The 21,618-nt window shown below is 42.3% G+C and overlaps 1 protein-coding gene across 1 annotated transcript in view; it reads right to left on the reverse strand.

Annotated features, from left to right (window-relative positions):
* The window catches only part of LOC118405988, a 62,821-nt gene that overhangs the window by 3,678 nt on the left and 37,525 nt on the right, over positions 1-21,618 (reverse strand). Inside the window, exons 5-10 of the mRNA XM_035805842.1 lie at positions 4,195-4,259; positions 3,810-4,094; positions 3,217-3,653; positions 2,991-3,116; positions 2,232-2,491; positions 808-1,376 (exon numbers count right to left, since the gene is read on the reverse strand). Of these exons, the coding sequence (XP_035661735.1) occupies positions 808-1,376; positions 2,232-2,491; positions 2,991-3,116; positions 3,217-3,653; positions 3,810-4,094; positions 4,195-4,259 (1,742 nt within the window). The remainder of the gene's footprint in view (positions 1-807; positions 1,377-2,231; positions 2,492-2,990; positions 3,117-3,216; positions 3,654-3,809; positions 4,095-4,194; positions 4,260-21,618) is intronic.

The following is a 21,618-nucleotide window of genomic DNA, read 5'->3' on the forward strand; positions in this document are numbered from 1 at the left end:
CGCAAAAACTGGCCTACTTTTGAGGACGACCACATGACAACCAAACAAGACCCCAAACTTTGCAACCATGCATTTGATAGGTATATCAATCATCTATACAGGGTATAAATTTCAAGTAAAAAAAATTACCAGCTCGGCACTTATGGCGTTACAAAGTTGGGCCAAAAATTACGTTATTTTGAAGCTTGAAACATTGTATTGTTTTGATGCTGCCCAAGAACTCAATTTTATCTCGTTGGAAATTTCACAACAATTTCTAAAAAGCCAAAATGTTGGTCTATTTAGATCTTGCTTTGTTTTGACGATATCATAAAAGGTGTTGGAGTGACAATGCCGTAAAGTATGCCAATTTCCGTGTTTTTGAGATGCGGAAATTGGGGGAAATGGCCAGAAAACTTTGTTGGCCCGTTACCATGGCAACAAGGAGTTTTGATCTAAAAGAAAGCTATTTTGAGGGGTCGTGGACCAAGTACTATCACTGTGCAAAATATGAGCCAAATCGATTTTTTGACCTTTGCCACCATTGTTTTTGATCCTTACAGACATTTGCTCTTAAGTACAATTTAAGGTGTTCACATAGGCTCTCCGGTCGTGATAATTAAATAAATCTTGTTTAAATAGCACGTTCCTATTTTGACATTTGTACTAATTTTTGTAATTTGGCTTGCTTAACTAAGGATTTTTTTTCCTGATACAGATCCGTGAATACTTGAATCAGGAGGAATTGGACTTTGATTCTGTGGCTTGTATTTTACTTTCTTTCTTTTTCAATGACAAATCTAGTACTAACATCAGAGCGACACCAACCTTGCAGAGAGCTCAGGTAGACATGTGCTGAATTTATCCGTCGGAAGGGGTCTGTCACTGGTTTATCTTCTTCTGACATAAGCGTGAACTTCACTGTTCCTTCAAACTTCTTCTTCCCTGTAGCTTTCTGCGGATCTCGCAACTGCAGTCGGACTGAAATTCGATTACAGTTCGCAGGTGGGAAGACGAACTGGATACCAGGATCTTCTGGAATGTCGCGCGGATCTGCAATGACGTCTTCTTTCTCATTAAACTGTGCGAGAATAGTCTCCTTCTTGTGCATGATGATTTCTTGTTGGAACGGCGGTGGTGTCCGGAAGTTCGCTGCTCTGAAATATTCTGTGACTTCCTTGCCCTTCTCGACGCACAGCATGTGAATGCCCCTGTCATCTGTTGTCGCCTCATTGGGGTTGATGATGAGGTGCACTTTGTCTTCACTGTACTTTGTTACAACGGCTTGCATATCTTCCTTTGCCTCCTCATCGGCTGCCTCGTCCAGCTTGTCTGTACTGGTGTCGGCAGAGGTGGAGGCTTCTTCAGCACTGCCTTTTTTCTTGGAACCAACAACGCTAAAACACACAAGAGTTCGGATACATCATACCTCCATGAAATATTCTGAGCCTTTGTAGATTAATTGTTATATGCTGTATCATAATTATGTAAATAAGGCTGCCAATATTTTATTCGTGATGTTTCTCCGGGAAAATACTATATAGTCTTCCATGTTTACACTTTATCATAAATTATGCAAATGTCACCAAAATATCAAGACCATAGCACGTTCAGGACAAAACATACAAAACCGGAAGTTTTGCTGCCGTACCAAGGTTACATGCCAGGGGACCCAAAATCAACCTTTACCTTTGTCTTCAAATACCTACCCATATACCAAATGTCATTACAATCCATCCAGAGGTTCTAAAGCTATGTTGGCCAAAAATACCCGGCCACACAAACACAAAACTATACCTCCATTTTTCATGGAAGTAATAAGAAGATAACCAACTTTACTGAATTGACGTGACTTGAAATAACATATGTTTTGCAATGGTAAATTATTTATGATCTCCTTTTAGGAAATATTCATTTTTTTCATAACTGCATTTTCCTAATAATATTCCTTATCAGCACCCTCTGTATGTTTTCGTTTCATTATGTAACATACATTCGCATAATTTCACCAGGTGCCATTATACCTCAAAAAACGTTGTTATAGAGGCCTTCTCAAAAATATCTTCAACACCTAAACATCTGAATTGTATTACATTTATATTTAACATTCGGTGTTGAAGACAATCTTGGGAAGACCTCTATACTAACTTTTTTTGAGGTGGCGGTATTATGGCACCTGGTGGAATGATGATAGTCGATCTTATTATCATTTGTTGAATATATGCTGGAATAAATCAAATCAAACGTGTTACCTGCAAAAGTGGTGCGTTGTGAAAGTGACTGTGTCCTCTGTCTCTCGAACCTCGTTTCTTGATACCGACCACTGGCGACCGGTAGACCTCTTCATCAGGATGGTTCTGCCAGGACTAGTACTGGCACTCTTCCATGTCCAGGGCAGGGTGACAGTGACAGGGTTCAGGAAGTCCTCTTCGGTGTCTTGGTGCACGGTCAGTACCGGTGTCACAGCCGAGAAACTGTTTGTCATAGCGGCGTCAATCGGCAGCATGTCAACCTGCAAAAGAATAGTTTAGATCCATTGAAAGCCTCATGTAAACTTGTTTCGTGCGGAAAGCTAAGAAAAATCTTGGATTTTGGCCCGTGACGTCATCACATTAGCATAATTGATATTATCTATGTTAGAAAGTAGCAATAATATAGCAAATGAACGTGAAAAATACATTTTCGTCAAAAGTGCCTGTTAACAAACGGTGGCCATGGCAAAAAGAAAAATGGAACATTTTTCAAACGTTGTGAAATTGTTGCCAACTAAATTTTAGGAAAGCTCACAAAGTTTGGTGGGTCTACCGTAAGCCGTTCTGGCGTTATTTAACATGAAAGTTGGCGCAGGCCTCAAAAGCGCATTACCCCCTACCCCGTCTGAATTCCGAATAGGGTTAACGGTCGTTGAAAGGCATGGGTTACGTTTACTTACCTCTATATTCATTGTTAACAGGGTATAATGCACTATATTCGCATTATTCCAACCATAACAAAGGTGATCTAGATCTTACCTCCAAAGACAGGAACCTTTCCGTTTCGACACATCCTTTCGGAAACGAGATAGTGACACCATCCTCCTCAACCGTGCAGCCATCTGATGTGATATAGCATGTGAACAGCACGATAGAGGACGACGCCTGTAGAAACAATACTGTGTCAGTTGCCTGGTGAACAACTAATACATGGGGCTTTGCATGCAGCATTCAGTATATCATAACTACATATATGTCAACGTACCTTCCTCAGGATTTCTGCAGCAGTAAGACTGACTTTAGTACTGGACAGCGGTTCCTCGGTCATCGGTACTTCTGTAGATGGCAGGTCCAGCATCCCCGCACAGCGCCTGCCGAGCACCTCCAGCAAACGCTCCCTGGTCCCTTCAGGATAAGCGAAGACCGGAAAGACCAGGTTCTTGTTTTGCACGGGGAACTCGTACCCAAGCATAGACCAGTGCCTGCCGTGGAGAGCCTGCGGTGTGATGATTGGTACGACCATTCTGGCATTATGTTTGAGAAGGTGATCCAATATCTTGTCAGTGATGTCATCCCCTGATTTGATGATGTCTTCGCAAACCGTGACACCGTACCTGCTGGACGACTTGACTACCTGCTCCACCAGTGGCTGTACGAGCTTGTCATCGTAGTCTTCAACGTGTAGGATAACAATGTCATTCCCTAGAAATCAGAAAGTGAATCATGTATATTTGATCGATGGGTAAACAAAGTGTCAGGCAAATAATCTGATAAACAAGACAGAGCTATTGAATATGGAAACAGAGGGAATAAATCGGAAATTGTAGCCACAGAAGATAAGTTTAAAGCAATCATTACCTCTCTCTTCTCTGAGGAACATAGGTGCTCTCTCTGGCAGGCAAACCTCTACAGACGCGCCCAGCAAGCGACGACACACGTCTCCGGCATCGTTGACGGTAGCAACCAACTCTTGGAACCTGCTGACGAATGTGAGCTCGTGTCTGATTCGATCACAGTCCGCCAGATTCAGCGCTCTACATGTCTCCATACAGTCCAGGACTGGACCGATCGTGTGGATCGCACTGATGTTAGCTGGGCTCGTTGTGGGCTGTATCATCACTGGTCCGTCACCACCAGAGTTCTCTGCATGTGCAAAAGTTTCCATTATATGTAGTCTCAGGCCCCTCCTTTATCAAAGCAAACAGAAAATGTTGTACAAACCAAGAAAACAAACATGATGTACCTGCACGGGACATCCTCTGGGCACCACTACCACGCATCCAGACGGCGTTAAAGTCTTCTGGAATACTGATGTCAAAACTGTCAGTTAGCAACAGTACAGATAGTACAGTAATAGGACATTACACAGAAAGTGATCACCAGACACCCTCTTGCATGTATGGGCTATGAAAGGGTGTGATTAACTTTTAAAAAAAAACATGAAAGTATATTTGGCCTCACCGACTGGACCCAGTTGCCGTTTTCTGCTCGATGTCAGAGAGCGGGTGGAATGATAGTTTGCCAGCTCCTTCATCTGACTCCTCCCCAAAGCACCAGTCATACTGGATGGAGGGAATCCACTTCTCCTTGATCTCGAAGAGACAACTGCTGAGAAACTTTCTAACGGGAAGTCCCTGTGTGAACACTGCCTGGTCTTCAGCTGCAGATGACAGAAGCTCCACCTTCAGGTAGTGCTTCACCTTGGTTACCACGAACTGTTGCTTTGCATCATCGGTGGGAAAGCGGCCACAGCCTGCGAACACCTGGGACTCTTCAAGACCGAACCTGCGCACACAGATCGCTTGTAGACGGTAGAACATGCCACTGGGTAGGAACATGTTGTCGAATTTGACATACAGAGGGTACCGGAATCTGCTCATGTGCCCAGGATACAAGGTGGTATCGTCCGGCTTTGCGGCCAAAAGAGATGGTACGAAGTAGAGCTCTTCTTTCTCAGGCTCCTGCGTTGTGTCATCAAACCCACCGATCGGCGTGGCGTTGCAGATGAGGTAGTACTTCTCCATCAGTCGCTTTAGGAAGGCCTTGTTCCGGAGTAGGTAGGGTTTCTGCATCTTCTGGTCTGCTTTGGTCCAGATGATTGTCAACAACCTGTCGCTGAGGATCCCTTCGTTCTCCAGCCTCCTCCACATCTCGGCGACCTCCCCACCCATGCTCCTGTCTTGTTGGTACTCAGGAACGGTAATGATGGTCTTGAAGACGTCAATCATCACCTGGGGTCGAAGGGCCACGTGATCACGGAGGACGGGTTCGTTGATGAAGATGATGTCACCAAGGTCGTGCAGGAAGGTCAGGATATCGGCAACATGACTGTCGTCCGTGATGCCCACGTCATCACTCAGGGCCAGATCTACAGCATCTTGGAAAGGGCAGAATGGGTCGTCCTCTCCCCTCTTGTCCATCAGTTTGGACTTCAGATGAAGCCAGGTTATCGGCACCTCCTGGCCCATGTACCACTGAGACTTCGCCACCTCACGGAGGTACTCTCGGAGCTCGTCAATGTCGCTGTTATCCTCGCTGAAGTTGTCGACAACAAAAATCTTTGGCAAGACGTGTTTACCGGCAGCCATATCACTGATGTGATCAAGTATGTCTTTCTTGTACTGCTCAATCTCCGACTGAAACCAAGAGCTTAAATTCAGCTGATGAAGAAATACTGATTGGTTTGAGTAATCAAAAAGGCCAATTTATTCAGCCATTGACACGGCAAAGTGAAAGCTTCCTCCTAGAAACACAAGCTCAACCACTATCCCTGTGTAATTGAACAAAGACGAGTGACGAGATCTCAGAGTAAGTAGTGATTTCTTCCATGGCATAAACCAAAGGTTGGATCTACTTTGCAATGAGAAACATAAGATCTAGGAAAACACAAGCTCAGCTCATAGTTTTAGATGAGCTTGTAGGGTTAAGTTAGAAATAAATGTACCGAGCAATTGTACTCTGGAACTCATTGCCATCTGACATTAAGTCACTGTGTACATTGTCCAGTTTTAAACAAGCCATCTCAAACATTGTTACCTAGACCTTTGACCTTAAGACACAATGCTCTATTGTAAATACTCTGATTGTTGTATTTTAAAAATGTATGTTGTGTTGTCATGTTGATTGTTTGAACCTTGGAAGATTAGCCCATAAGGGCTTAAAGGTATCTGAATAAAAATCAAATCAAAAATAAATGAATGAGTTGCTAAATACCTCGGTGACCATGTCCTTGTGTGTGAGGACCAAGACGATAGGTGGCTTGTCCTTTCGTCCGTGCACCAGGCCGTGTGTGCGGACTGAGTTCAACCAGTGGTCCAGGTAGTCTGGTACGAGATAGTTTATTTTAGTCTCACCATTTTAACAATCATACACCAGGCAGTAAAAGTAATTGAAGTTCAGTTTCAGTCCTTATGTTCAGGCAAACGTTCACAGTATAATAGTAAGCTCTCGTTTACCGTCATTATGTGATATTCATGAGAAGCGGTACGTACCTCTTCCAGTGACAAGGTTGTCCGCTGATGCCTTGTAGTCCTGATCAGGAACTGGGTCTGACAGCTTCTGCAGCAGAGACATGACCAGGATGTAGATCCCGCGGGGGGTGAAGAAACACTGGTGCGAGCCGTAGTACGTGGCCTGGCCGCCGAAGTCCCAGATAGAGAGACGCGGGTGTTCGGCTGTTCCTAGCTGCTCCTCTGCTACGCCACCTTGGAGTCGCTCTTTGGCTTTTGTGATGACATCATCAGGAATGTCCTGTGCTTGCTGCTGTACTGTGACATCACCTTGTGGTCGCTGTTGGTGCTGTGATTGTTGTGATGTATCCTTGTCTGCACTTTCTGCTCTACCTTGAAGGGGATATTTCATGTTTTAATTAATCCGTCTCTGTATCTATATAGCCGGTATAACCGCTCTTCGGCGTAACACACCAGCTTCGCAGGCACGCGACGAGGCAGCAGCTGGTTATATACCTAAGTGGCACATCTACAAGTGCCCTTTAAAGCTAACCACCGAAGATGCCCTACTGTTTTCTGTGATAACAAATTCCTCTCCACGATCTTACCCGAAAATGTAAAGAATGTTCCTGTACAATTCTTAGCTGGCCCCTTTCAAGGTGGTAACTATTGGCTTCTCTTTAGAAACTACCAACTCAATCTTCTACTGGTGAACGTCGTTAGGCCTCAAAAGCAGAAAAACACATCAAAGAACAACCCATTTCTAGCTAATTGAGAAATGTAGATAAAAAGAGGTTTCTTACTACTCTCTTCCATCTTTGCAGTCTGTTCCTTACTATCTTCCATACTTGCAGTCTGTTGACTTTGTGACAGTGTCTCCTCTTTCGGTGGTTCATTTTGCTGCGTCTGAGAAGTCTGCTCCCCTGTTTCTTCTATTGCTTTCTTAATCTTAGTGCCAGCATCTTATGTGAACAAGATGAAATCGGTAAGCAATCATCGGTACTACATTTCCTTAAATGTTCCTAAAGATGACACCATCACAATGCGAATGAGCATGTGGAAACTGTATATAAAAGCGCCATCTTTCTCGCACTATGTAATTATATTGCAATCCATACATAGTATGGGATTGCAATATATTGCTTTTCCCTAGCTTGTTTCTTCTCCTGTCAAATCTTCAAATTGATTCAACTTTTTCATTTTTGAGCCAAATGAGCTGAAATTTGGCAGGGTGGTAGGGATAGCAAATACCCCCAGGTGTTTTTTTTTTCACTTTTTTGATAGAGGCCTTAGAATTTATGATATTTAGGGTTTTTGGTCATATTTAGACAAAATATGTATATTTTGGGCCCCTGTGCCCTGGTATTACAAGCTAATGACCTGAAATTTGGTACAGAGGTGCATTGGACATATGAGCACAGAAAACCATCAACACTTTCTTCATAGATCACTTCAAAAATTAGTTATTTTAGGGGTTTTGGCGATTTTTGACTAAAAATGTATATTTTTGGCTCCTATACCCTTGTATTACATCCAAATGACCTGCAATTTGGTACATATGTGCGTTTGACATATGACCACAGGACCCTATCAACGCTTTATTCATTGTTTACTCCAAAAATGAGTTATTATAGGGTTTTTGGCCATTTTTGACTAAAAATTTATATTTTTTGCTCCTATGCCCTTGTATGAAAACCTAATGACCTGAAATTTGGTACAGAGGTGCATTGAACATATGCTCACAAGACCCCATTGACACTCTTTTTCATAGATCACTTCAAAAATGAGTTGTTTTGATTTCAGTCATTTTTGACTAAAAATGTATATTTTTGGCTTCTATGCCCTTGTACGTAAATCAACTGACCTGAAATTTGGTACAGAGGTAAATTGGACATATGACAACAGGATCCCATTGACACTTTTTTCATAGAGCACTTATAAAATGAGTTATTTTGGGATTTTTAGCCATTTTTAACTAAAAATGTATACTTTTGGCTGCTATGCCCTTGTATTGAAACCAAATGACCTAAAATTCGGCACGAAGGTGTATAGGACAAGTGCCCACAGTACTTCATTTTCTCTTTGAGCAAACATTACTTCAAATTGTTGAATTTTGGGATTTTTTCAAGGATGAAGATGGATTGCAATATGCTGTATTTGCTCCTAAGCAAATGTCGGCCTTTCTAGTTATATATAAAGTTTGTGTGGAATATAAAGCTTTTATGGTTCTTCTTGTCGCCCACCTGACCCTCTGCGTTATCATTCATTCGTGCTCTATGTACAAATTATGTTATGATAAATGTCATTGTCATCACAAACCTGTTGGGGTTTCCCTGTGGCTCTGCTGCTCGACTACCTTTTGGGTTTCTGACGAAGTCCTGATGGTTGATTTGTTTCGTTCTTGTTGCTCCACTAAGCGTTCTGCCATGGTTTCCTTGAATTCGTCTGGCTCCTCTGTAAGCACAAAACAAACGTCATCTATTGCACTTTGTAGTACCTAAGTCTATTTTAATAATTTCATTTTCAACTAGGACTAGGACTAGGACTAGGATCAAGACCAGCTCCAGGACCAGGACCAGTACCAGGACCAGGACTACGACTACGACTAGGACACAGTTTTCGAGAACTTGTAAGATATCTGCAGAAATGAAGAGAAGATATCACGGCATAGCATATGTTGATATGCCCATACAGCAATCAAAGTTCGGACCTTTTGCCTTCTGCCAAGTTGTGGTCATCACGCTTGGTGAAATCTCGATGCCGTCCGTTATCAGTTCATCCTCCACAGCCTCCTCTCCCGTCAGCCTCCTGACGACACACGTCTTCCCGGATCTGTACTGACCAACCACAAGGCCGCGCGTGTTGTGTACCGGTCGCGCCCCCTGGCGGCAGGCCTGGAAGTACAGCTGCTGCATGCCAGGACCACGCAGCTGTATTTCGAGTGGAGCACTGCTGTCTTCTGTTTCTCTGCTGTTTCCCTTTACGATAGACACGAAGCAGACTGGTTAACTTTCTTGATATAATAAAAGCTATTCAATACGTACGCACATACGCCATACGTACATGTATGATAATCTCCAAGCAGATCCTACTGTAGTATAAGATAGTTTCAAAAGATGGCAGAGGAGTGAAGCTGATGTAGCCAAAAACACTCCTAGGCCGGCTAAATAGCTCACTCAGAATCAACTGGAAACTCACTCACTCACTCAGCCCCTCTAAACCCGGCCTATTGTAACTCTGCGTTACACTTAACACCTCAACATATCAAACGCCTGTAGTAATCATCAACTCTTACCCCATCTGTTCTGTCTTCTGTCTTCTGTGCTCCGGCCTTCATGAGGAGTTCAGCAACACCAACATGTCCTCCTGAAGCTGCCTTGTCAAGTGGTGTGGCTCCATACTGTGAATGTAAGGAATAGAGATGATGTAGAATAGCAAGTGAACTCATTATCATAACAAACACTATGTGTGTAACGTTTAACACTCAAACATATCAATCACCAGTAGTAATAAACAACCCTTACGCGATCACTAATGTTCAACTGTGCTCCAGCCTCCAGGAGGAGTTCAGCAACACCAACATGTCCTCCTGAAGTTGCCTTGTGAAGTGGTGTGGCTCCATACTGTGACAGTAAGGAATAGAGACGATGTTGAATGGCAAGTGAACTCATTATCATATTAAACACTATGTGTATGACATTTAACACTCAAATATATAAATCACCAGTAGAAATCATCAACCCTTACCTGATCCAAACTGTCTAACTGTGCTCCGGCCTTCAGGAGGAGTTCAGTAACACCAACATGTCCTCCTGAAGCTGCCCTGTGAAGTGGCGTGACTCCAGACTGGGACAGTAAGGAATAGAGACGATGTTGAATAGCAAGTAAACTCATTATCATAACAAACACTATGTGTGTGACGTTTAACACTCAAATATATCAATCACCAGTAGAAATCATTTACCCTTACCCAACCCGAACTGTCCACCCGTGCTCCAGCCTCCAGGAGGAGTTCAGCAACACCAACATGTCCTCCTGAAGCTGCCTTGTGAAGTGGCGTGGCTCCAGACTGTGGCAGTAAGGAATAGAGACGATGTAGAATAGCAAGTGAACTCATTATCATATTAGACACTATGTGTGTGAAGTTTAACACTCAAATATATCAATCAACAGTAGAAATCATTAACCCTTACCCAATCCGTACTGCCCACCCGTGCTCCAGCCTTCAGGAGGAGTTCAGCAACACCAACATGTCCTCCTGAAGCTGCCATGTGAAGTGGCGTGTCTCTATGCTGTGACAGTAAGGAATAGAGACGATGTTGAATAGCAAGTGAACTCATTATCATAATAAACACTATGTGTGTGGCGCATAACACTCAAATATATCAATCACCGGTAGTTATCATCAACTCTTACCTGATCCAAACTGTCTAACTGTGCTCCAGCCTCCAGAAGGAGTTCAGCAACACCAACATGCCCTCCTGAAGCTGCCCTGTGAAGTGGTGTGGCTCCAGCAAGAGTACTACTCATTATTATATCATTACAATATGTGTGTGGCGTTTAACAATCAACTATATCAATCACCAGTAGTAACCAACAATCCTTACGTCATCCGTAATGTCCAGCCGTGCTCCAGCCTCCAGGAGGAGTTCAGCAACACCAACATGTCCTCTTAAAGCTGCCTCGTGAAGTGGTGTGGCTCCAGACTGGGACAGTAAGGAATAGAGACGATGTAGAATAGCAAGTGAAGCTTTTAAATCATGACAAAAATACGGCAAATATGTGTGAAGTTTAACACTCAAACATGCCATCACCAGAAGTAATTAAGAACCCTTACCTCATACGTACTGCCCACCCGTGCTCCAACCTTCAGGAGGAGTTCAGCAACACCAACATGTCCTCCTAAAGCTGCAATGTGAAGCGGTGTGGCTCCAGACTGTGACAGTAAGGAATAGAGATAATGTTAGATAGCAAGTGAAGCTTTTCTATCATAAAACTACGGTAAATATGTGTGAAGTTTAACACTCAAACATGCCATCATCAGTAGTAATTAGGAACCCTTACCGGACCCCCACTGTCCACCCGTGCTCCAGCCTCCAGGAGGAGTTCAACAACACCAACATGTCCTCTTAAAGCTGCCTCGTGAAGCGGTGTGGCTACAGACTGTGACAATAAGGAATAGAGATAATGTTAGATAGAAAGTGAACTCATTATTACAATAAACACTGTGTGTGTGTGACGTTTAACACTCAAATATATCAATGACCAGTAGTAAGCAACAACACTTACCCTATCCCAACTGTCCACCTGTGCTCCAGCCTTCAGGAGGAGTTCAGCAACACCAACATGTCCTCCTGAAGCTGCCTTGTGAAGTGGCGTGACTCTATACTGTGACAGTAAGGAATAGAGATGATGTTAGATAGCAAGTGAAGCTTTTACATTATATAAAAATACGGCAAATATGCGTGAAGTTTAACACTCAAACATGCCATCACCAGTAGGAATTAACAACCCTTACCAGATCCAAACTGTCCACCCGTGCTCCAGCCTTCAGGAGGAGTTCAGCAACACCAACATGTCCTCCTGAAGCTGCATTGTGAAGCGGTGTGTCTAAAGACTGTGACATTAAGGAATACAGAGGATGTTAGATAGCAAGGGAGGTCTTTACCATTATCATAATACAATTAACATTATTAACTTTCACTCAAACATGTCAAACACACTTACCATATGGTCGTCATTTTCCTCGACTCTATCCATATATAACTGCAAACTGGAATGTTATTGATACGCTTACTTATGAATTATCTGAAGGCTCAAGACGAGCACCACAGTGAACCAGTGTCACAGTGAACAGTGGGCCGATTCCAGCTTATTCAAAATAGTCAAATTTAGTTTGTATTTCATTTTCATAGTTTTTAGAGGAAATGTGATAGCCCTTCTTTCCCTTTCCCATATCACTTTACTCAAGTTTATTCCCGAAGGTTAACTGTAAACAAAGTAAAAAGAAGTGGTATACATTATAGAAAGAAAATGAGATTTAAAGGGAAAAACGTCTATTCTAAAGGCTTCTTTTCTGTACGCAGGGCGAGATGAATTGCCCAACATTTTCATAGAAAAAGGGGTTGGACGACTTAACTTAAACTAAGGGCACAACGTTTACCAACCGTACGTGGATTTTGCCAGGACTTATTTTGAGAGGCCACGTCATTCACTTTTTTCTCAAAACTCATTGCCTTAAGCATCCGTCACTAGCATGAGTATGCGGTCTGCATGCAAGTTACGCAAATGGTGATCATGAGTTGTACGTGCCTACAACGTACGATCTCTGTGCGATTGCCATGTTACCGTATACATACACGTGTTGCGTGCGTACCGCTTCCTTACTAACTCTACTCTCTGTACGGGGCACACGCGTCGCCCGTACTGGCTCGTACGGGGAGGTTGAAAGCTTTTCATGCACTTAACGTTCTATGGCGTGTCTGCGGTGCCCCGAATCCGTTAGATTCCATACGATTTCGTACAGACGCGGTATTTACCAAATACGGATCCCAAAAGATTGCCCGCGTTTTTGTACGTAGACATCACGCAGTTGCAAGTACGGCGGGTTGTGCCCTTAGCTTTAAGCAAGAGGATTGTTTTTTGTTGGTCAGTGAAGGTGTGAGAAGCTTTTGTTAGTTTCAAGGAAAAAATTTCTTTTTCCAGAATTGTCTTGTAAATATTGACCAATAAAATGTCGTTAGATATGTATTAGGATTTTATTTTCATTCCAACGACCCTAAGTCTTTTTACCACCATGTATAAACAAAATATCAATCATTGCTTTCATTTGAATAGAGCTAGCCCCAACAGATTATCAGACAACGGAAGACTTGTATACAACCCAGTGGTAAGCATCAGGATTGACCCCCTCCGCTAACAGCTGCTTCACTCTGTCCGTGTCTCCTTCCCCTGCAGCATCCAACAGTGCCTGTAGAGATATCAAGAACAACTGTCAGGACTCATTCAAACAGAGCAACATATTTTCATCTATAAATGATTTTCTCTTTTTCCCTTACATGCGTCACAGGTTCGTATAGTCCTATCATTTAATGCTGCGGGTTTATGAAATTTCCTCATTGATTATGTAAATTAGGATTTAACTTACATAATTACCATGTAATTAAATCAAGCATTATTTAATCTATCTGCATATAAAAAAATCACGATGATACCTTTCTCCCTTCTTGAGTTATCATATCTTTATAAGTCTGAAACTAAACCAGTTCCTGTAGTTCCAAAACAAACGCTAGGGGGTCAAAACCTGCACCTCTTACTCTTTAAAATCACGACCACGGCATGTCCAGAACCCGAGATACCGAACTCGGACGTTCCGCTGTAGTACTCTAGCAAGCCGGTAGCTGCCCAAATCTAATATTTTTGAGGTCCTATGAAGGCCTACCGATGCAACATATCAAATATCACGACAATCCATCCACGCCTTCAAGAGTTATACTGTACATTTACACACACACACAAGGACACACACACACACACACACACACACACACACACACATATACACATACACACACAAGGACACACACACACACACACATAGACACACACACACATAAACACACAAACACACACACACACATGAACACACGCACACACACACGCACATAGACACACTACATGAAACAAACACACATAGACACGCACACACATACACACACAAGGACACACTCACATACACACACACATAGACACACACATAAACACGCACACACACACACACATAAACACACACACACAGACACACACACACACACACACATAAACTAACGCACACGGACACACACAAATACACACGCACAAACACAGAAACACACACACACACATAAACACACTCACACGCACACACACGCACACACACACACACACATACACACGCACAAACACACACCTGCCTACGGTTCATGTCTTTTATCATAGGAAGACATGTAACCTACCCAGACTTTGTCACCCATGCCTGATCAAGCCTACACACAGGTCCGGCCCAATAACACCTAGTATGACACCTGCTTGTCACACAAAGTCAACTGCTTTCTATCCTGTAACGCAGAAACACACATACTATTAGAATGCAGCATTGGTGGAACAGACTGGAATCACACGTACTCCTACCAGCATACACAAGTCTAGCCCAGACACGCCTGATGTATAATCATGGTCATTAAATCGTTTGCACACATGGATGAAAACGGTATTGCTAATGGATGACGAAACCAAAATACAAAATTTTCTGTTTATATTCCAAAACCAAGATAGCATTATTCAATCAACATACACGTTCGCATTTGCACAAAATATACACAATTTTCCTGATATTGGACATTACGTCATCAAAAATCATTCTTCAGACTCGAGGATTTGGTTGCGAGGTGATCTAATTATGCATATAAAGCATGTCAACTAGTTCATAAACTACGGTTCGTGAAAAAACTTACTTTTGAGAAGCAAACAATGCTTATTATACTGCTTAATCCTATACTGCTTGACTTCCTTTAATTACAACATACTACAATATTTCCTTTCGCGGCTCTTCACGAGTACATTTTTCTTGAGCCACTGTGCGGTGTTTCGAACTGGTTGCCATTTGTATGTGGCGTCACTTACATATCAAATGGGATTACCTTGAAACAACATCCCAGAGTCTGAAGAATGGGTTTTGATGGCGCAATGTCCAATAACAGAAAAAGGGTGTATATTTGGTGCAAATTCGAGCGTGTATGTTAATTGAATTACTTTTGTTTCTTACGGTGTTAGGGGAATGAAATGGATAAAAAACAAGTACTACTAGTTTATATTTAAGTTTATATATAGTTTATATGTTAGTCTAATAACAAGATTCTAGCTGTGTGCTACAGTAATTTGCTAGTCTTTGTAATTGCACAGTTACGCCTACCGATAGGTGCACCGTTACTCACCTGTAACTTCCGGGTTCACCTGAACTTTTCCAGAAGTGTCTTGCGAGAGATTGACTACCTTTTCCTAGCCTTAAGACCTCAGTTAGGTGCTTGAACTTACAAGGAAACGAAGCCTGTCAGCTCAGACGTCCTAAGACGTCCACGTAAGGCCCCACGGCACCGTTAAGTTCGTTACTTCCGCAGGTGAGAAGGGAAAAAGTAACCAACAGAACTCACATGATTTACCCGATGACGTATGCAGAAGCCGGGGTGAATGACCTCGTGACGTGTTGCCCTTTTGGTCCGTGTTTATGTTAATTTAGATAATCATTAACGTTATGTAATACTTGTGCTCAGAATGCATACATCGAATACTCCATTAAGCTAAGGGCACAACCCGCCGTACGTGCAATTTGTCCGTATGTTTATTGGAGAGGCCACGTCCGCCACGTATTTCTGAAAACGTTCAGGCTGTACAGGGCAGGCGAATCCGCAGCCCGATGGCACACAAAGTTTTGCCAGCACGTTAAGTTCTACAGCGTGTCTGCGTGCTCCAAATCCGTCGGATTCTCTACGAGTTCGTAAGGAGGCGGTACTTGCCACTTAAGGATCCCAAAAGATTGCTCACGTTTTGACACGTAGACAGCACGTATTTGCACGTACGGCGGGTTGTGCCCTTAGCTAAACTCTGTAACTTTCTGCGCATTTACACTTTCTTCAAGTACATAACGTTACAATTTTGTCTTGTTAACTTAGTTTACTTTATCTATTAACAGGTGAATGATTAATTACTGTAAACGTTTGAGCATGGTCGTTTTGTCTTTTTTTGCACAACTTAAAATAGCAATAGTATAATGCAATTTCATCCTCTGGCGACTTCCAATGTTATTGGCAAAGATTTGCTCGATCACTGTTGTTGTCTACCACCTTGCGATACATTTTGAAATTGCAGGTATGTCTCGTTTGGGACTGTTCCATTTTTCCGTAGGGACGAATCACGAGAAGGGCAATCAACACTGCTACAGAAAACCCTGCTACAGAGACAGCTTAGACATTTGCTTGCCCTATGTGCCACTAGGCACTTTAAGGGATTAAACAAACGAATTACTGTGTACCATAGAGCTCTTCATGTATCGATTTCTTCTCAATCGTAATGAGAAAGACAAACAAAGCTCGCGCAACAGTAACCTGGAATGCAGTCTATTCGTGGCTTGGGCTACGTAGCTATGTAGGCTCTCTACGGGGCATATGTTGCTTTCTGCCGCTGGGGTAAGACTTTCACGTGGTAGGATCGAGTTTTGCCCAGTGAGAGTACCGTGAAAACTTCTACCGGGTGTGAAAGATTACCCCGGCGGCAGAAGAATTCTCCTGTCCCGAAGGTAGTCTAGCCAATCCACGGTAGACTGGATTCCAGGTTAGCGCGACAAGACAACCAGACCACTCAGTCTTGTTTTAGAAACCCTACACCACCCACAGCTGCCGTGTGCCACGCGCCTAGGCCAAAAATACGGAACTTAGACAAACAAACCGACTAACACCCGGCTTCGTCCTATAATTCCACAATATCCCTCTACTTGTGCTTTGTATAAATGTTTCTATACCCACAGAACATACCCGACGCAACAGCATTTCCTGTTAAAACAAGCAAGCATGTGGTCTTGTTTTAGATACATTACGCTACATACAATGTATATGGATAACAATCCAAAAACTGAAAGTTTGACCAAGAAAAGTTGCCTTCATTACGAAATCTAAGCAGTCAGATAAATTTTGAACAAATGACTGAATACACAAAATATAGTATAGCGAACAATAATCTGTATCTGTATCTATATAGCCGGTATAACCGCCATTCGGCGTAACACACCAGCTTCGCAGGCACGCGGCGCGGCAGCAGCTGGTTATATTACACTGAACGATCCGTCACACCTAACGTTTGCACATCTATCTGCAAGCGCTCTTCATTTTTGTTCTTTCACATCTTCTTTGACCTTGTAATGATTTCTATTACATTAGTATACTTTTTCTGATATTTATTTTTGCAATCCACGGCATATACATTTGCTTATTTGAAGCTGTTTTGTACGAGTTAGAGTATGGTTGAAAACTTATTTATTTTTATTTTTTTGAAACGGTCGAAAATTGATGCGCGCGTGGATGTCATCGATACAATCAAATCAACATGGCCTATCGTTAAAGAAAAGGGGAAAATTGTCAGTTAACGTTTGACGGCGCTTGAAGTTGAACCCAACTTGGGTGAATATATATCCGACATCGTACCGGTACAAAACCGGTTTTTCTTATTGGATAGGTCCGGTTTTGAACGGTCCGGTAAACAAAAAAAATCGGTAGACCGGATGTTGAACCTGATGTTGGAAAATGAACAGTTTATATGATCAGGAATTCACACGTTTGGGGGCTTACCGGTCGAAGAAAATAACAAAAGTGAAGTAGGGTAGAGTTTATAACGTTATCGTTAGTCAGTTCTACCAAGTTTCACGACAGTCAATCATATAGAAGCAGTTAGACTTGTAGGATTTAAACGCCAATGGGAGTCGAATACTCCACCCAACAGCTTTCTTTGTACATGTAGTGAAGAACCATTGTTCTGAGTATTGTCCATTCATAAGCCATACTGTATGCATATTGTCCACATACTGAATCAGGTCCAGGTTCAGGTCCGGACCTCGACCTGATCATCTTGACCTGAACCTTACCTGGACCTGAATTTTCTGTACCGGTACCCACCCCAAAACCCAACTGTTACATATAACGTTACGCTACTATCGCCACTTTTTATACATGTCGTGAATATAGGAATTGCTGTTATACCATGTTTTGCCCCTTTGATTCTTGTTACAACTTTTACGGTGTTTACTTTTAAAATCTCACTATTTTTGCAGTCTGAATAGGAGGTCATCCAAAAAATGTACTTTCTGTGGCCTACTTAAGTACAAGAGGAAATATGACATATAAAAGATAGCTTATGAACTATTTCATTCTGTTTCATACAGTCTTCGTTTTCAAGCTCTTTCCTGCTTTTACGTGGTTGCAATATCTTCACCTTCCGCCAGGAAGCACTTTACCAGTTGTTAACGTTAACGTTGCAACAGAGGTTTTGGGTGTGAATCAGATTTTGGACATCATTTGCATGATTAAGTTAATGAGAAACTGCTGTAATATAATCATGAAGAAGAAAAACTTTGATATTTGATAAATGTGAGAATCTTAAGTTATATGCTGTGAAAATAGGTGGCATGTGCAGGTTGAGAACGCAGACAAATTAAAAAGAAATGTCCAAACTGAGATTTTGATGTATTTCATACAAATCCACAAATGTAAATTATCGGACAAACTCAAACAAAGACACGGTTTGGCAGAAAAAGGAAAAAGTTTAATCAGGTAAAACTTTTTCGAAGAAAACACAACACTAGTACTACTTAAACAACCATAACATTCCTAAAATTAAAAAAAAATGGCGGAGAAACGGGGTGGTGGTGGGTGAAAGGAAGAGCAGAGAAAATCGTGCGACCCACCTGCCAAGAGCCAAGTAAATCTAGAGTGACGTCATGCTCACGTGGTCCGGGTCAAAGGGAAAACGGGCCGTACGAAGACAGATACAGTTTGCGATCAATTAATAAAAATTACAAGGTGAAATTTTTCTCACATGTATTTCATGCATTTCGACATTTGTTAGATACTGATGTTGAAAGGCCACCTGTTATGTCAATTCTTCCGCTAATGTGATAAATTTCAAAGAAGAAATGTGGCAAAAACAATAAAGTTATGCATATGTTTTCATTCTTAGCAATCAGCTGCAGATTATGTCTTGAGAGAACTTAATAGCATTTTCCCATTCGTCTGGCCGGAGTATTCTTATAGCACAAGTATTTACAAAAAGTAACTATATTTGTCTCTTAACGACATTTGTATGAAAGACAGTTGTACTTGGTACACTAGCGAATCATGTGTATATGTCACAGGGGAGATTGGAATCCAGGGGGATTCGGAATCCTCCTAGGGGAGACTGGAGTTCCAATTTCCCCTAGGGGAGATCAGAATTCCAATCTCCTCTAGGAGGATTCTGAATCCTCCTAGGGGAGATTGGAATTCCAAGCTCCCCTAGGGGAAATTGGAATTCTTCTGTATTTCCAGTCTCCCCTAGGGGCATTCCAGTAGTTGTCCCTCTTCTTCTGCCCAAGGCTGTTGATTTGAACTTCCACCAGTCTAAAAAATTCTGCTTTCTGCTGCTCCTCCGGATCCTCTGCCATCACTTGTCAGATCAATGTACTTTAATTTATGCTGTTAATTTTGCCAAATTTTGACCTGCAGGCTTTGATTGGAAAATGACCTCTAAAGTATGGAGTCACTGACTTATAATGGCATATGCAAATGCACTAATTTACATATTGTTGACATTTGCATACCATTATATGATTATGAGTTAGTGACTCAAATGATTCAGTCTACTTTCCAAAACAATTTCATCTATTCTGATTATTGGTAACATCAAAGATTATCCTGGTAGAATTCTGGATTCTCCTCTATTACTAAATGCTTGAAAATGTGATGTTTAATGAGCTATAGTATAGGATATAGTAAGGATAAGGTGCTATTGTACACTATAGAGAAGTATTCTTAACCTTTACTTGTCAGCAAAAATGATAAGTGTTAAATATAAAGCATAAGATATGATGATTTATTCTTAGAAATAATTATAAATCCTTTGTTGCATTGTTTGAAACTTTGAATCCGCTCATGGTAGATTCAAAGATTATCCTGGTAGAATTCCAATCTCTCCTAGGAGAATTCTGGAAATACAGAAGAATTCCAATTTCCCCTAGGGGAGATTGGAATTCCAATCTCCCCTAGGGGGATTCGGAATCCTCCTAGGGGAGATTGGAATTCTGATCTCCCCTAGGGGAGAATGGAATTCCAATCTCCCCTAGGAGGATTCCGAATCCCCCTGGATTCCAATCTCCCCTGTGACATATACATTCAAAGCTTATTTATACCTCTAGCACTTTGAACTGTTGAGCAAGTCGACAAGGTAAGGCAGTGTAGTCTTCCTATACCTAGCACTTCTACAGTGGAATTGTGTTATCTGGTGTTTGGACCTGAGATTTCTGCCATGAAGGCTCACACGGTTTGGCAGCAGCCATTTTGATAAAGACGAAGAGCTCAGCAAAGAGGTACTAAACTTTGTACATAGTCTGTTGCACATAGACGGAAGAGACAATTGGTCTAGAGCCATATGTCGTAACTAGCATAAGGTGGGGTCACACATGCGTACATATTCAAGTCCGTTTGAGGTGCGTATGAAGCTCTTAGTCTCTACCAGGCTCCACAGGTCGCGGGGAAAATAGTACAAATTGGACAAATATAGATACATAACATGCCAGATGAGTTAGCTGACCGAGAAGTATGGTTAGCGACCCAGCTAACTCGTCTGACATGTAACCTGTTTATATATAATAGGTTTACGGAAAAGGCTGGGCTGTCTACCTGGGCTGTCTACCTGGGCTGTCTAGCTGGGCTGGCTATCACGTCAGGCTACTTGGACCTACGAAAGCCCATTGGGACAAAAGCTGTTTTAGCAGTAGGGGTTGTTTGTGCTCAATGAAGAAGCTATGTGTGAATGGGCTGTATGTGAAGGAGCTGTGTTTGAAGGAGCGGTGTGTGAAGGGGCTTTGTGTGAAGCAATTGTGTGTGTTACATAATCCAGAGGTTCTGGGTTCAAATCAGTTGATATGCCACCAATCTTGTGCCCTTGGGAAGGGCTATTAACACGACTTATCAGGCTGATTGGATTAGTCTTAAGACTGGTAGCAAGTTGGTCAAAGGCGTCCAGGAGCCGTTCTTTAGTGGCTGTCAGGGTCCAGGCTTCTGCGCCATACATTAGGATCGACAATTGAATTGTGAGGAGCTTAAAATAAGCGTTGCTAAAGTGCAAGGGTCTGGAACAGCTGCCATTCGGTGCTAACTCAGGTGACCTCAATACGACAGCAAATAGCCCAGGTGTGACCATAGGACTTTTGGTGGTGGTTTTGAACCACTTACACTGGGAAGGAAGGACCCCTAGTCTTGTCCGTAAGTGTGGTGGGTTCTTTGCCCTATACTGAGGGAGGACCCTTACCGAAGTGAAAGGAGGAAAGTCGTGTTAAGAGCCCTTCCCCAGCGCACAAGATTTTATTGGTGGCATATCAACTGATTCAAACCCAGAACCTCTGGGTTATGTAACATACATAGCTCCTTCAAACACAGCTC

This window comes from Branchiostoma floridae, chromosome 18 (assembly GCF_000003815.2).
Source record: "Branchiostoma floridae strain S238N-H82 chromosome 18, Bfl_VNyyK, whole genome shotgun sequence".
Lineage (NCBI taxonomy): Eukaryota > Metazoa > Chordata > Leptocardii > Amphioxiformes > Branchiostomatidae > Branchiostoma > Branchiostoma floridae.